The sequence below is a fragment of the Bufo gargarizans genome, chromosome 2 (assembly GCF_014858855.1).
Source record: "Bufo gargarizans isolate SCDJY-AF-19 chromosome 2, ASM1485885v1, whole genome shotgun sequence".
Classification (NCBI taxonomy): Eukaryota; Metazoa; Chordata; class Amphibia; order Anura; family Bufonidae; genus Bufo; species Bufo gargarizans.
Genome location: NC_058081.1, coordinates 29,479,496 through 29,494,729, shown reverse-complemented (window position 1 = coordinate 29,494,729; position 15,234 = coordinate 29,479,496). Strand labels below are relative to the sequence as shown.

At 45.7% G+C, this 15,234-nt stretch overlaps 1 protein-coding gene across 1 annotated transcript in view; it reads right to left on the bottom strand.

Moving 5' to 3' along the window:
* Positions 1-5,489: 5,489 nt before the first annotated feature.
* Positions 5,490-15,234, bottom strand: part of ATP6V1B2 (ATPase H+ transporting V1 subunit B2) — a 56,681-nt gene continuing 46,936 nt past the window's right edge. The window contains exons 10-14 of the mRNA XM_044278738.1: positions 10,579-10,729; positions 10,409-10,491; positions 10,219-10,323; positions 8,327-8,456; positions 5,490-6,408 (exon numbers count right to left, since the gene is read on the bottom strand). Coding sequence (XP_044134673.1) covers positions 6,266-6,408; positions 8,327-8,456; positions 10,219-10,323; positions 10,409-10,491; positions 10,579-10,729 — 612 coding nt within the window. The 3' untranslated portion in view covers positions 5,490-6,265. The remainder of the gene's footprint in view (positions 6,409-8,326; positions 8,457-10,218; positions 10,324-10,408; positions 10,492-10,578; positions 10,730-15,234) is intronic.

The following is a 15,234-nucleotide window of genomic DNA, read 5'->3' as shown; positions in this document are numbered from 1 at the left end:
CATCAGACTGTTGATTGGATTGCACCATACTCTGCCTGCTATGACCTTGGCCTCTTCATCCCGCTTGTACAGAGACTACTTAAAGAGGTAGTGGCCTGGTGTTTCCCCTGCGGTGAAGTCCAGATCCCTATATAGGGGTTGAAGGGTGAAATCCTGGAGGGCCATCATGCTTACACCCTTAGCAGTAGTCTCAAATCAAAATCTGTTCAAGTGACGTGCTGGGTAACACAAACACAGTGAATTGACCCTTGGCTTATCGGTAGAACACTAGAGGTCTAATCATTATATCATAAGTGCTACATTTCTGTGGAAAGGGCTTATATGTGTTAGATATGGCCTGGTGCAAAACTAAGAGCAAATCCACTGCAAAATGTCCAACCTAGGGTGAACAAAACTGGCTATAAAACCACTTGAAACAATGCCACATGTGGCTAGGGCACAGCAGCAGAAGATACATTTACACAATGTGGGATAGTGACCCCAATGTTGTCACTTTATGTATGTGACCTAGAGCGATCTTGATCAAAGTCATCAGGGTCTTTGAAAGCCCAAGGGGCAAAATATCTCTGGTACGTCATGACCTGTGAAAATAATTTGGGATTGTTGACCCCACTTAATTAGTAAGTTTCTTTGCAGTTTATATTTCACACTCCCCTCTACTTTACCCTGGCCTTGTCTCTGGCTAGGTTTCCACACAAGGTTTTCCTTCACCATTTTTTATGTCAATGTCTGCAGCACTTGTTGCTGTCCCTTTGGAGGGAGCCATATGGGGCTGTGCGCTGGACCATCCAGCTGCAAACCTTAGAAAATTTATGAGAACACTGGCTTTAGATGTGTCTTGGGGGTTTATGCATGGCACCCAAAACTTTGGCTGAATCACCTGGCCCATCTTTGGTTGACTGCTGTGGATGACGCCTCCTACATTCTGCCCAGTCCTAGCCAAATGGTCTGGCATGTGAAAATGAACCCTGTGCACACAGCATAGAATTGCCAACATGCCACAATTCAATGATATGCCACTATGAATTCCTTGCTGTGGGCAGAGGAGCCATTGTTTTCTGCACTTGCACAAACTACATTTGAAGAGGCCTGTGGAAGACCTGCATAAGCCCCACTAATTGTCATATGGCACCAGAGAGGACTTCATTTTCTAAGGCGTCCGGCCGCATGCTGGACCCACAGTTTAGAGAGGGGGTTTACAGTTGGTACGCTAGGGTATGCCACCAGTGTCAGATGTGTGGGTCGCAGCTCAGGGACCTGCAGCTATCTTCTGAATGGGCCCCCAAAATTGGAGAAGCGCAATGTGCACTTGACTATTATTGCAAGTCCCATAGAAAAGAATGGAGAGCCCACTGCGCAGCTCCCTCTCCATTCAACCCTATGGGACACCCGGCTATTTTTGGAACTCCCATAGAAATAGAGGGTGGTCACACATGCATGGCTGTCCTCCATTTACTTCAGAGGTCTCTTTCTGGAGATAGAAACAGATCCCAGAGGTACTGTAGGACCCACACCTATCTGACATTGGTGACATATCCTACAAAGCGGATTCCAAAAAAGTTGGGACACTATACAAATCGTGAATAAAAACTGAATGCAATGATGTGGAGGTGCCAACTTCTAATATTTTATTCAGAATAGAACATAAATCACGGAACAAAAGTTTAAACTGAGAAAATGTACCATTTTAAGGGAAAATATGTTGAATCAGAATTTCATGGCGTCAACAAATCCCCAAAAAGTTGGGACAAGGCCATTTTCACCACTGTGTGGCATCTCCCCTTCTTCTTACAACACTCAACAGACGTCTGGGGACCGAGGAGACCAGTTTCTCAAGTTTAGAAATAGGAATGCTCTCCCATTCTTGTCTAATACAGGCCTCTAACTGTTCAATCGTCTTGGGCCTTCTTTGTTGCACCTTCCTCTTTATGATGCGCCAAATGTTCTCTATAGGTGAAAGATCTGGACTGCAGACTGGCCATTTCAGTACCCGGATCCTTCTCCTACGCAGCCATGATGTTGTAATTGATGCAGAATGTGGTCTGGCATTATCTTGTTGAAAAATGCAGGGTCTTCCCTGAAAGAGATGACGTCTGGATGGGAGCATATGTTGTTCTAGAACCTGAATATATTTTTCTGCATTGATGGTGCCTTTCCAGACATGCAAGCTGCCCATGCCACACGCACTCATGCAACCCCATGCCATCAGAGATGCAGGCTTCTGAACTGAGCGTTGATAACAACTTGGGTTGTCCTTGTCCTCTTTGGTCCGGATTACATGGCGTCCCAGATTTCCAAAAAGAACTTCAAATCGTGACTCGTCTGACCACACAACAGTCTTCCATTTTGCCACACTCCATTTTAAATGATCCCTGGCCCAGTGAAAACGCCAGAGATGTGGATCTTGCTTAGAAATGGCTTCTTCTTTGCACTGTAGAGTTTCAGCTGGCAACGGCGGATGGCACGGTGGATTGTGTTCACTGACAATGGTTTCTGGAAGTATTCCTGAGCCCATTCTGTGATTTCCTTTACAGTAGCATTCCTGTTTGTGGTGCAGTGTCGTTTAAGGGCCCGGAGATCATGGGCATCCAGTATGTTTTACGGCCTTGACCCTTACGCACAGAGATTGTTCCAGATTCTCTGAATCTTCGCATGATGTTATGCACAGTTGATGATGATAGATGCAAAGTCTTTGCAATTTTTCGCTGGGTAACACCTTTCTGATATTGCTCCACTATCTTTCTGCGCAACATTGTGGGAATTGGTGATCCTCTACCCATCTTGGCTTCTGAGAGGCACTGCCACTCTGAGAAGCTCTTTTCATACCCAATCATGTTGCCAATTGACCCAATTAGTGTTAATTCGTCTTCCAGCTCTTCGTTATGCTCAAATTTACTTTTTCCAGCCTCTTATTGTTACTTGTCCCAACTTTTTGGGGATTTGTTGACACCGTGAAAATTTGAATCAACGTATTTTTCCTTTAAAATGATACATTTACTCGGATTAAACGTTTGATCTGTCATCTACGTTCTATTACAAATAAAATATTGACATTTGCCATCTCCACATCATTGCATTCAGTTTTTATTCACAATTTGTTTAGTGTCCCAACTTTTTTGGAATCCGGTTTGTAGTAATAAGTAAATGTCTGAGGTGCGACAACTCCTTTAAAGGGGTTTTCCCATCTTGCTAATTCATCCTCACCTGCAGCCAGCTCTGCTGTTCACTGGATGCATGCTACATCCACACGTCCACAAATGTGCGGAAAAGGTGCCGACCCATTTATTCTATATGGGGACGGAATGGATGCAGACAGCACACAGTGTGCTGTCCGCATCCGCATTTCTGGAGCACGCTGCCGATTCTTCTGGTCCGCGGCTCCGGAAAAAATAGATCATGTCCTATTCTTGTCCGCAATTGCAGACAAGAATAGGCAGTTCTATGGGGTTGTCGGCCGGGTGTATTGCAGATCCGCAATACACTACAGACGTGTGAACGGACCCTAAGGCTGGGCAGGCTTAGGCAGTTTGCGTGAAGCCCTGCCACGCCTCTTTCTGACATCACACTCCTTGTGTGCTCGTTCATGTGTCTCCTATGGCCACCGCTTCTCTCCCGAATCCCTGGGCTGCGCTTGCGCAGAAGACATTTTTATTTCACCCAGCCGGCCGCTCATTGCAGTCCTGAGAGCTCACGCTGCCGTGAATGCGCAAAGCTCATTTCTTTAGTGCCGCGTCCCATACAAAGCCGAGCTGCATACAGGGCATGCGCGGCTCTGTGAGACGCGGCACTGAAGAAATAAGCCTTGAGTATGCGTGGCAGCGTGCGCGTTCAGGAGTGCAATGAGCAGCCGACTGGGTGAAAATAGTGTCTTCTGCGCAAGCGTGGCCCATGAATTCGGAAGGTGAGCGGTTGCCGTATCTATGGGATACCATAGGAGGGAAAGAATTTTGTCAAGATGGGTGGGAATTTGCCAATAAAATATATTTACAAAAATGACCAATGGCACATTAACAGATTAAGCAGTGATCATTGTGATGGGAATACCCCTTTAAGAGGGAATCCGCACTATCCAGCTTTCTGAGAGTCCTGAACACATCTGCTTAAAGGGCATCTGTTAGAGGATTTGTCCCTATGACACTGGCTGACCTGTTACATGTGCACTTGGCAGCTGAAGACATCTGTGTTGGTCCCATGTTCATATGTGCCTTGGTGAGGAATATGATGTTTTAATATATGCAAATGAGCCTTTAGGAGCAACAGGGGCGTTAACGTTACACCTAGAGACAACGCTTTCTCAGCAACGGCTGCATCATCTCCAATTTGACTGAGAGTCAGGCAGTGAAAACATAACACCTGGCCCTATCCGATTGCGCAAAAGAGCATCTAGGTATAACGGAAACACCCCCGTTGCTCCTAGAGGCTCATTTGCATCTATTAAAACATCATTTTTAATCAGCAATGCGGGCACATATGAACATGGGACCAACACAGATGTCTTCAGCTGCCAAGTGCTCATGTAACAGGTCAGCCAATGTCATAGGGAGAAAAATAAGTCACCCAGCTTTCCGATTCCTGAACACATCTAATTATGCAGTGTCAACTCTGCCGCTTGAGGAAGACCCACTAAAACTTAATGGTAGCCTATACAATGCTAGATTTCCCAGAAAATTATCCATCCTGGCAGCCATGCCATATGTGCATAAGTCACACGTGCCCAGCCTGATTTATACCTAGATGTTACGTTTTATTATAACAGGGGCTCTGCTTGTGTGGTTTATGGCAAAGAACTAATGGCAATGGCTCGCTGCTGTGAGGAGGGAAGATCCTGCCAGCATACGCTGGAAAACCAGGGAAGACTCCAGCTGTTCAATGAGAACCTTGCCAGGAGGCAACAAAAATGCAAGGCGCGCAGGAGCACAAATGGCCAGCAAGGCGCGCAGGAGCACAAATGGCCAGCAAGGCGCGCAGGAGCACAAATGGCCAGCAAGGCGCGCAGGAGCACAAATGGCCAGCAAGGCGCGCAGGAGCACAAATGGCCAGCAAGGCGCGCAGGAGCACAAATGGCCAGCAAGGCGCGCAGGAGCACAAATGGCCAGCAAGGCGCGCAGGAGCACGAATGGCCAGCAAGGCGCGCAGGAGCACGAATGGCCAGCAAGGCGCGCAGGAGCACAAATGGCCAGCAAGGCGCGCAGGAGCACAAATGGCCAGCAAGGCGCGCAGGAGCACAAATGGCCAGCAAGGCGCGCAGGAGCACAAATGGCCAGCAAGGCGCGCAGGAGCACAAATGGCCAGCAAGGCGCGCAGGAGGGGGCATGGCAGGACCCAGCGGAGCTATGGAGCGCTAACAGGTCACTCTCGCCAGATGCAAAAACCATTAAAAAATAAAATAAGTGGGAGCAGGCGGGAGAATGGCAGGAGCATGAATGGCCAGCAAGGCATGCAGGGTCAGACAGTCAGCAAGACACAAAGAAAGACGCACGTGAGATTTCTTACTTTACATTAATATTTATTCAGATATAATGCTCTTTAACAAATGTGTACACCGGTTACAGAAGGAATGGACCACAGAGCAAACTACTGCACCAATACTAAGAAACATCAAATATGCCGCTTCAACCTGCAGAGAAGAGGGCTGGCTTTAAAAAGAGAATATAAATTAATTCATGTCTGGGGGGGGGGGGAAGGAGTTTGGTGCAGAGATATCTCCCCTGGTAATACCAGGAACCCAAAGAAAAAAAAAAACGACCAGGACAGACTTGCACCTGCATAAACTAATACAGAGGTAGGCAACAGGTGGCTGTCCAGCTGTGATGCCACTAAAAGCTGAGGTATTTCCTGCTAGCTTAGCATAGATGGCATGACATGCTGGGAGTTGTAGTTCAGAGCGACAGCTGCATGTTGTCTAGTACATTTTCAGCACATGTAGGTCCTCAGGTCACGGTAAAGCACGTGCACATTAATGCACAATACACATGCCACGGGCGTGTCTGACCCCGATTGTGGCTTTACCACGTGTAGCATGTCATCACTAGGGGCTGGATTGTCTAACATGAGAATGCTCAGTGCAGCGACTTCACATGACATACATTAGGCAGCCGGCGGACAACTAAATTCTTCATAAAATGGTAAAGCCAGGGATTAAAAAAAATATAATCAGGTTTGGTGACTCTTTCCTTTATACAGACACAATGATGGAAATTTCTGCCCTGCCCCTTCCGAGTGGTCCCCCCTGGCCAAGGGGAGTGGAGATGAGGAATGGAGGAGCTCAGTGCTTGGCTGAGGAGTCTCGAGGGTAGAACTCGGCCAGGGTGCTTGCTGGGATTCTCTTGAGCATCTCCTTGGGGAAGATTCGAAGCAGCTGCCAGCCGATGTCCAATGTCTCGAACACTGTGCGGTTATCATACGGACCTGAAGGGAGGAGAACGCTGTTAGGATGCATCATGGGAGAAACAGGTCACTTATAGGCAATCAGACGGCCTCATCAATAGATGCACGACATGGTATTATGTACTGCCGCCATGTGGTCGCTTGTAAGAATTGCAGTCAATTTCGTAAAAAAAAATAATAATAAAAAATAAAAAATAAAAGCAGGCAACAAACCTATGCTCTTACCTGGAATATCTGGAGTTAATACTGGGCCACATCAGACCCCCCCGGTGCCCTTACTGCTCCCAATCCATGTGTACCGAAAGCTGCTATTATCCCTTAACAAGCCACTAGTTGCTAAGGTAACTGACTGCCACCCACACACATACACATCCCCCATGTGACAGTCCTTTGCAAGCTATTTAAAGGAGGGCTGAACAGCGGGATCTGCAGTGATAACGGGTGACTGCTCAGAACCACCCGGAGCCACCCCGCTGCCAAACGGCACTTAACCCTTTCACTGCGGTCACATTTAATGTATACATTTGGTCAAAGCCATAGATTAAGGCACATGCTATTGTCACTGCAGCTGTCACATACTGAGCAGACCAAGTAAATACAAGGGGAGGAAACTAGTCGTCCAGCACGATGAGACTTGTAGTATTTACCCAGCGTTTCTGGTCTAATATCCCTGGTCACGTCTCGAGGCTCTTTCATGGGTTGGACATTGACTTATAAGGCAGTGACCTACAGGTGGCAGTTTTCTTCCTTCTGGAGAAGAGCTGTTTTGCAGGCTTTTTGCCAGAGGGTTTTGCTTTAAAGGGAATCTTAGGGCTGTTAATAGCTGAATTACAATAGTTTGCGTTTTTTTCTAGTTTAAAAAACTGTTTTTTTTTTAGCATTTTATTGCTTCCATGTGATCCCCTTGGGGCAAGCTCTGGACAGAATCAGTCTCCTTCTGCCTCTGGCAGCTGACAATATAGTCCCTCCCTTACTTCCCCATAGCAGAGGCTCTACTCCTTCCTGACCAGCAGGGCATCTCTATGTACAGACCTGGCTGTGGGGAGAGCGACTGAGCATGTGTGACCACCAGCGCTCAGCAGATGCACCCGTGACTTCTAGATGGTGCCATACTAAGAAAATGCCGTAACTTCACTGGATCCGTTTTGAATAGCAAGTAAATTGCAATCTATGTGATGATCTATACAATAAGTATGACATTTAAAAGGGTTATCCAGGAATAGATAATGACGACTTATTCTCAAGATGAGTCATCAGTATCACATAAGCGGGGTCTGAGTCCTGGCACGCCTGCCGATCAGCTGTTCCAGGGGGCCACCGAGCTCCCAGCAGATCACCAAAGGCTGCGCCGTACATAGTTTAGTGGCTGTGCTTGGTCTTACAGCTCAGCCCTATTCAGTTCAATGGGGCCGAGCCGCAACTAGGCCACGTGACCGATGTACGGCGACGTCACATGGCCTATGAAGAGGCTGGGGTGCTCATGGAGCAACTGGCCTATTCTAATAGCTGATTGGCAGAGGTCCCGGGTGTCAGACACCTGCCAATCTGATATTGATGACCTATCCTGAGTATAGGTCATCAATATAAATTCCCGGATAGCCTCTTAAGACGAGTCAGTGGGTTTATATGGAGAAACATAGCCGATTGCCACCTTACACATCCTAAATGACTGCTATATAGGTTGGTATCTGTTAGACGGCGCTTGTGACAAGTTGCTTGGTATAGTTCATGTCGACCGTATATTTATAGACCAGTTTAACGGGAGGCGACAGAAAAGTTGTGTTTCCAGTGAAGCAAACAGAGCAGGTAAATATATAGGGAGGAAGAGCGCCATCTGGTGTTCAAACCATGAACATCATGGTAATAGCAACACGCACACGTCTATCACTTCTAATGAGAATACTAGTGTCTGACACAAGAATCTGACGTTGCGTCTCACCTTGGGCAATGAAATTCTTTTCAAACTTCTGCAGGAACTCCAAGTACAGAAGATCATCAGATGTCAGAGCTTCTTCACCCACTACAGCTTTCATGGCTTGGACATCTTTGCCAATCGCATAACAGGCATACTGAGGGAAGAGGGAAAGAAAAAGACCGTAAGGCAATGCTTATGTGACCATGCAGGGTGGCATGAGCGTTTGGTAGCTTATCCGGGTATGGTGTGGTCATGTCGTGGTTGCAATGAGGTTGTATGTGCCCCAGCGGGCTCTAATTAAACTGGTTTAACTGTTTAGTTGGTCTGTATTGTAAACGGCTGTGCAGCACCTTGGCTAATGCAGACCGACATGACATTGCGATATTCATTAGTTTAATCAGAGCCGTCAGCGGCACATACAGGTGTGCTATATGGTCATAGGGTTTTACTGAAGAATGCCAAAGTACACAAGAAAAATTTACCATACACACCAGAACCATCTAAGGCCTGATTCACATGTATCAGTTCTGTCCGGCCAGCTATTTTAGAGCAGCTGCCGCATATAACTGATATACGTGTACCTGGCGTCTTGTGATTGGTAGAGCGGAGTGTGCCGCGGTTTTCTGTCCGGCACCATTTGACATCCAGCATCACAACTGATGCCCCGGTGGCGTGGCCGCCCTCCATTCATTTCAATGGGAGCACTGAAAAAAACCAAGCGTGCCGCTCGGCTATTTTCGGAAGACCCATTAAAATGAAAGGGAGGCACACAGCTTCTATGGGTCTGACTGAAATAGCCGAGCCAGTGCTTGGCTATATTCGGCACCGCTATAGGAAGGAACAGAAGATATGCTAGGATATGCCCCCATTGTCTGATAGGTGCGGGTCCTGCCACTCTGACCAGCACCTATCTCCTAAATAGAGCCTGGAAAGTTATGAGGGCAAACTGCGCATGCGTAGCCGCACTCCATGTTCTATGGGGCCGCCAAAAATAGGTGAGTGCTGGCTCAGCTATTTTCATCTGAATCCAGGAATCCATCCACCACGTTCTCGATATAGCAATGGGAGCCGCACTTATCAGACAATGGGGGCATATCCTAGCGATATGCCCCCATTGTCTCAGATGAGACAACCCCTTTAAATATATATTGACATATTGCTAGGTTATTCCAATGTCAGACAGTTGCGCGTCCAGAATGGGACCCCCCAAGTGAGTGGAGAGCAGGAGCGCATGGGCAGCTGTGCTCCATTCGTTTCTATGGGACTGCCGATAATAGCCGAGAGCTGGATCGGCTATTTCCAGCTGTTCCATGGAAGTGAATGGAACAGTGGCTGCTCCTGTGCGGTGCGCTTTGTTACTTTTAAAAATAGCCAAATGTGCCGGCTCTACATATTTCGGAAATCCTGTAGAAATGAATGGAGAGCACACTGCCCTTCACCTTTGGGGGGCCCGGTTTGCAGATAGGCGGGACCCACACCTATCCGACTTTGATGGCATATGCTAGCGATATGTCAAAGTCCCAGATGAGCCAACCCCTTTAAAGGTAACCACTGTCTAGACACCTTAACAGGGAAGAGGGTGCTGCTCAGGAACCTACGTTTATTAGCAAAAGCAAAGCAATAGTCCATTGGAAGGACCTCTGCATGGTTGCCCAAATTTATTAGCACATTTGACCAGCAGGAATCGCTGTCTCATCAGTAGCTTCTGGCTCGAGCTACCTGGTGAGTTTGGCAGTAAGACATTTCACGAAAGCAGATGAGGTCGTGTTGTGACCCACAAGCTGCTGTGGGTTTAAAAGTCAGCAGAAATCCTGCAGGCTTGGACGTCTGGTGACTTGCAATGCGACCCTGACCACCTTCTCTATGTGGCGATGTAGATCTTAGATCCTACAGGAATCGAGCAGAGAAGAACTCACCAGCTGGTTAGACACGTCTGAATGATCCTTCCTGGTCATGCCTTCCCCAATGGCAGATTTCATCAGACGGGAGAGTGACGGCAGAACATTAATGGGTGGATAGATCTGAGGAGAACAAGTGTATTAATGTCACAAGGTCTACGCAATGACCTGGATTACTAGTACTAGCCAACGGAGGTCCATCACCCACCTGTCTGTTATGTAGCTGCCTTTCTACATAGATCTGCCCCTCAGTGATGTATCCCGTCAAGTCAGGAATGGGATGAGTGATGTCTGCAAGAAATGAGAATCAAGAAGATCATCCAATCCATTCAAACCATGGGTGAATTCCATCTTGTCCATGCTGGGGCAGACACTGACCGTCATTGGGCATAGTGAGGATAGGAATCTGTGTGATGGAGCCGTTCCTGCCCTCCACTCTGCCCGCTCGCTCATAAATGGTGGCCAAATCAGTGTACATGTAACCAGGGAAGCCTCTTCTTCCTGGCACCTCCTCTCGAGCTGCTGACACCTGGTGGACAGAACAAGGTTTACATTTTCCTCATTGTGCTCCAGGATATCAACCCTTTCAGCCCTGGGCAATTTTTTCCACGTTTGTTTTTCATTCCCTGACTTACCAGAGCCATAACTATTTTATACTTCTGTTCACATAGCTGTAGGAGGGCTTGTTTGTTGCAGGACTAGTACTTTCTAATGGCACCCTTTACTGTTGCATGCAATGCAGTGAGAAGCAGGAAAGAAGTTCCAAATGGGTGGAAGTGGACCAAAAAAATATCCTATTTCGCCAGTTTTATGGGTTTTGTTTTTACGGCGTTCCCTATGCATTAAAACAGACCTCTTACCTTCATTCTCTGGGTCAGTACAATTACAGCGATACCACATTTATATCGTTTTTCTTGTGTTTCAATACGCCATTCACAGTATGAGATACATTTTAAAACTATTTTAATAGTAAGTGTTTTTAGGTGCAGTGATACCCATGATGTTTGTTTTCATTTATTTTTTATTTTGGGGAAAGGAGAATAGTAACATAGCATTTGTCCATCCAGTTCGGCCTGTTCTCCTGCAAGTTGATCCAACGGAAGGCAAAAAAAAAAAAAAAAAGTGAGGTAGAAGCCAATTTTCCTCACTCAAGGAGAAAAAAAACCTCCAGTCAGGTATCAGAATAACTCCCCGGATCAACGACCCCTCTAGAAGCTTTAGCCTGTAACATCACACTACAGAAATACATCCAGGCCCCTCTTGAATTCCTTTATTGTACCCACCATCACCACCTCCTCAGGCAGAGAGTTACAGAGTCTCACTGCTCTTACCGTAAAGCAGGGGTAGGCAACCTCCGGCACTCCAGCTGTTGTGAAACTACAACTCCCAGCATGCATACTTGTTCTGCTCTTCTAAGAACTCTCTTAGAAATGAATGAAGCATGCCGGGAATTGTAGTTTCACAACAGCTGGAGTGCCGAAGGTTGCTGATCCCTGCTGTAAAGAATCCTCTTCTATGTTTGTGTAGAAACCTTCTGTCCTCCAGATGCAGAGGATGTCCCCTCGTCACAGTCCTGGGGATAAATAGATGATGGGAGAGATCTCTGTACTGACCCCTGATATATTTATACATAGTAATTAGATCTCCCCTCAGTTGTCTTTTTTCTTAAGTGAATAACCCTAATTTTGATAATCTTTCAGGGTACTGTAGTTGACCCATTCCAGTTATTACTTTAGTTGCCCTCCTCTGGACCCTCTCCAGCTCTGCTATGTCTGCCTTGTTTACTGGAGCCCAGAACTGTACACAGTACTCCATGTGTGGTCTGACTAGCGATTTGTAAAGTGGTAGGACTATGTTCTCATCACGGGCATCTATGCCCCTTTTGATGCAACCCATTATCTTATTGGCCTTGGCAGCAGCTGCCCGACACTGGTTTTTGCAGCTTAGTTTGCTGTTCATTAAAATTCCTAGATCCTTTTCCATGTCAGTGTTACCGAGTGTTTTACCATTAAGTATGTACGGGTGACTTGCATTATTCCTTCCCATGTGTATAACCTTACATTTATCAGTGTTAAACCTCATCAGCCACTTATCTGCCCAAGCCTCCAATCTATCCAGATCGCTCTGTAGTAGTATACTGTCCTCATCAGTGTAAATTACTTTACACAGTTTAGTGTAATCTTCAAAAATTTATATTTTACTATGCAAGCCTTCTACAAGATCATTAATAAATATATTGAAGAGAATAGGGCCCAATACTGACCCCTGAGGTACCCCACTAGTGACAGTGACCCAATCTGAGTGTGTACCGTTAATAACCACCCTCTGTTTTCTAACACTGAGCCAGTTACTTACCCACTTACAGACGTTTTCTCCCAGTCCGAGCATTCTCATTTTATATACTAACCTTTTATGTGGTATAGTGTCAAATGCTTTGGAGAAGTCCAGATATACGACATCCATTGATTCGCCGCGGTCAAGTCTAGAACTTACCTCCTCATAGAAACTGATTAAATTAGTTTGACATGACTGATCCCTCACGAAGCCATGCTGATATGGCGTTATTTGCTTATTTCCATTGAGGTGTTCCAAGATAGCATCTCTCAGAAAACCTTCAGTTTACCCATGACCGATGTTAAACTTACCGGCCTATAGTTTCCGAGCTCTGGATATATACTAGAAGAAGGACCCGGCTTTGCACGGGTAGATTTCATCTATTTTATTTAATGTTTGTGTGTGTCGTTAAAAGATAGACAGTATCCCCCATAACAGTGGCCACCACAGTGCCCTGCCCCTTTAACAGTGGCCACCACAGTGCCCTGCCCCTTTAACAGTGGCCACCACAGTGCCCTGCCCCTTTAACAGTGGCCACCACAGTGCCCTGCCCCTTTAACAGTGGCCACCACAGTGCCCTGCCCCTTTAACAGTGACCACCACAGTGCCCTGCCCCTTTAACAGTGACCACCACAGTGCCCTGCCCTTTCATTGCTAGGGCTACACGACTGACATGTGTCGCGCGACATTTTGTCTCAACAATTTTTATAATGATAGGCAATGGTGTCGTACTGCGACATGTAACATGCTGCGACACGACAGTCGCAAAAAATCCATCCAAGATGGACGCATGTAGCAGCGTAGTTGCGCCCTATGTGTCATGCCACTTATTGTCGTCCTGTAGCCCTAGCTTAAAGGGAACCTGTCACCAGTTTTATGGTGTCCTAACTAAGGGCAACATAAATAAGTGATTCTCTTAGCAAAATGCCGGGTCACTTTCTTTAATTGACCCAGTCAATCTGCCAGCATCTTGTATTGAAAAGCTCCAGCTGATAATGATGGTCATGAATATTCATGAGCTCCTGACTCTCCCTGCCCACCTGCTGCTGAATGACAGTTATTTCCCATATGAATCAGCAGCAGGTGGGCAGGGGAGTGGCTATAGCTCTGAATTAAATATACGCTGGACTCAATGACATCACGCTGGACTCCAATCAGCTCATTAGCATGTGATATCTTTGTGTGCATATTATGAGGTAACCATCTGTCACACCAGTAAGTGAATACATCTAAGGCACTTTTTAGTAGTTAATGATTGTATATAATTAGTTAGATTATAATCAAATATCCACATGACAGGTTCCCTTTAAAGCTGACCTACAGCAGTGAAGAAAAATGACTGGGTTATTATGGAAACCTGGAGTAAAACTGTACGTGGAGACTAAGGGCCTGCGAGCTTCTACTGGCTGATAAGGGTCATGTGACCGTGTGTATGGCATTTGGGATATGGGATATGAAGAGAAAGACTTGCAGGCTTATATTGGCATTATTTGGGAATACTGTATCTCAGGAACGGTATGTGCTAAAGAGCTGAGACCCGGTCTAAAACCTTCCCGGACACCTGATGTACCTGTGTGCCAAATTTGGTGAAGATCAGTCCAGTCATTTGGTCGTCCAGACAGAGATTTATTTTTATATATATGAGATACATATATTTTTTTTATTGTTATATATTTTTTAACCCCTTAAGGACACAGCCCTATTTCACCTTAAGGACCAGGCCATTTTTTGCAAATCTGACCAGAGTCACTTTAAGTGCTGATAACTTTAAAACGCTTTGACTTATCCAGGCCATTCTGAGATTGTTTTTTCGTCACATATTGTACTTCATGACACTGGTAAAATGAAGTCAAAAAATTATTTTTTTTGCACCAAAAAATACCAAATTTAACAAAAATTTGGAAAAATTAGCAAATTTCAAAGTTCCAGTTTCTCTACTTCTGTAATACATAGTAATACCCCCAAAAATTTGGATGACTTTACATTCCCCATATGTCTACTTCATGTTTGAATTATTTTGGGAATGATATTTTATTTTTTGGGGATGTTATAAGGCTTAGAAGTTTAGAAGCAAATCTTGAAATTTTTCAGAAATTTACAAAAACTCAATTTTTAGGGACCAGTTCAGGTCTCAAGTCACTTTGCGAGGCTTACATAATAGAAACCACCCAAAAAGGACCCCATCTAAGAAACTACACCCCTCAAGGTATTCAAAACTGATTTTGAATACGTTGTTAACCCTTTAGGTGTTGCACAAGAGTTATTGGCAAATGGGGAGGAAATTTGAGAATTTTATTTTTTTGTCTAATTTTTCATTTTAACCCATTTTTTCCACTAACAAAGCAAGGGTTAACAGCCAAACAAGACGGTATCTTTATTGCCCTGACTCTGCCGTTTACAGAAACACCCAATATGTGGCCGTAAACTACTGTACGGCCACACAGCGGGGCGTAGAGTGAAAGGTGCGCCGTTTGGTTTTTGGAAGGCTGATTTTTATGGACTGGTTTATTTACACCATGTCCCATTTGAAGCCCCCTGATGCACCCCTAGAGGAGAAACTCCCTAAAAGTGACCCCATCTAAGAAACTACACCCCTCAAGGTATTCAAAACTGATTTTACATACGTCGTTAACCCTTTAGGTGTTGCACAAGAGTTATTGGCAAATGGCGATGAAATTTGAGAATTTCATTTTTTTGCCT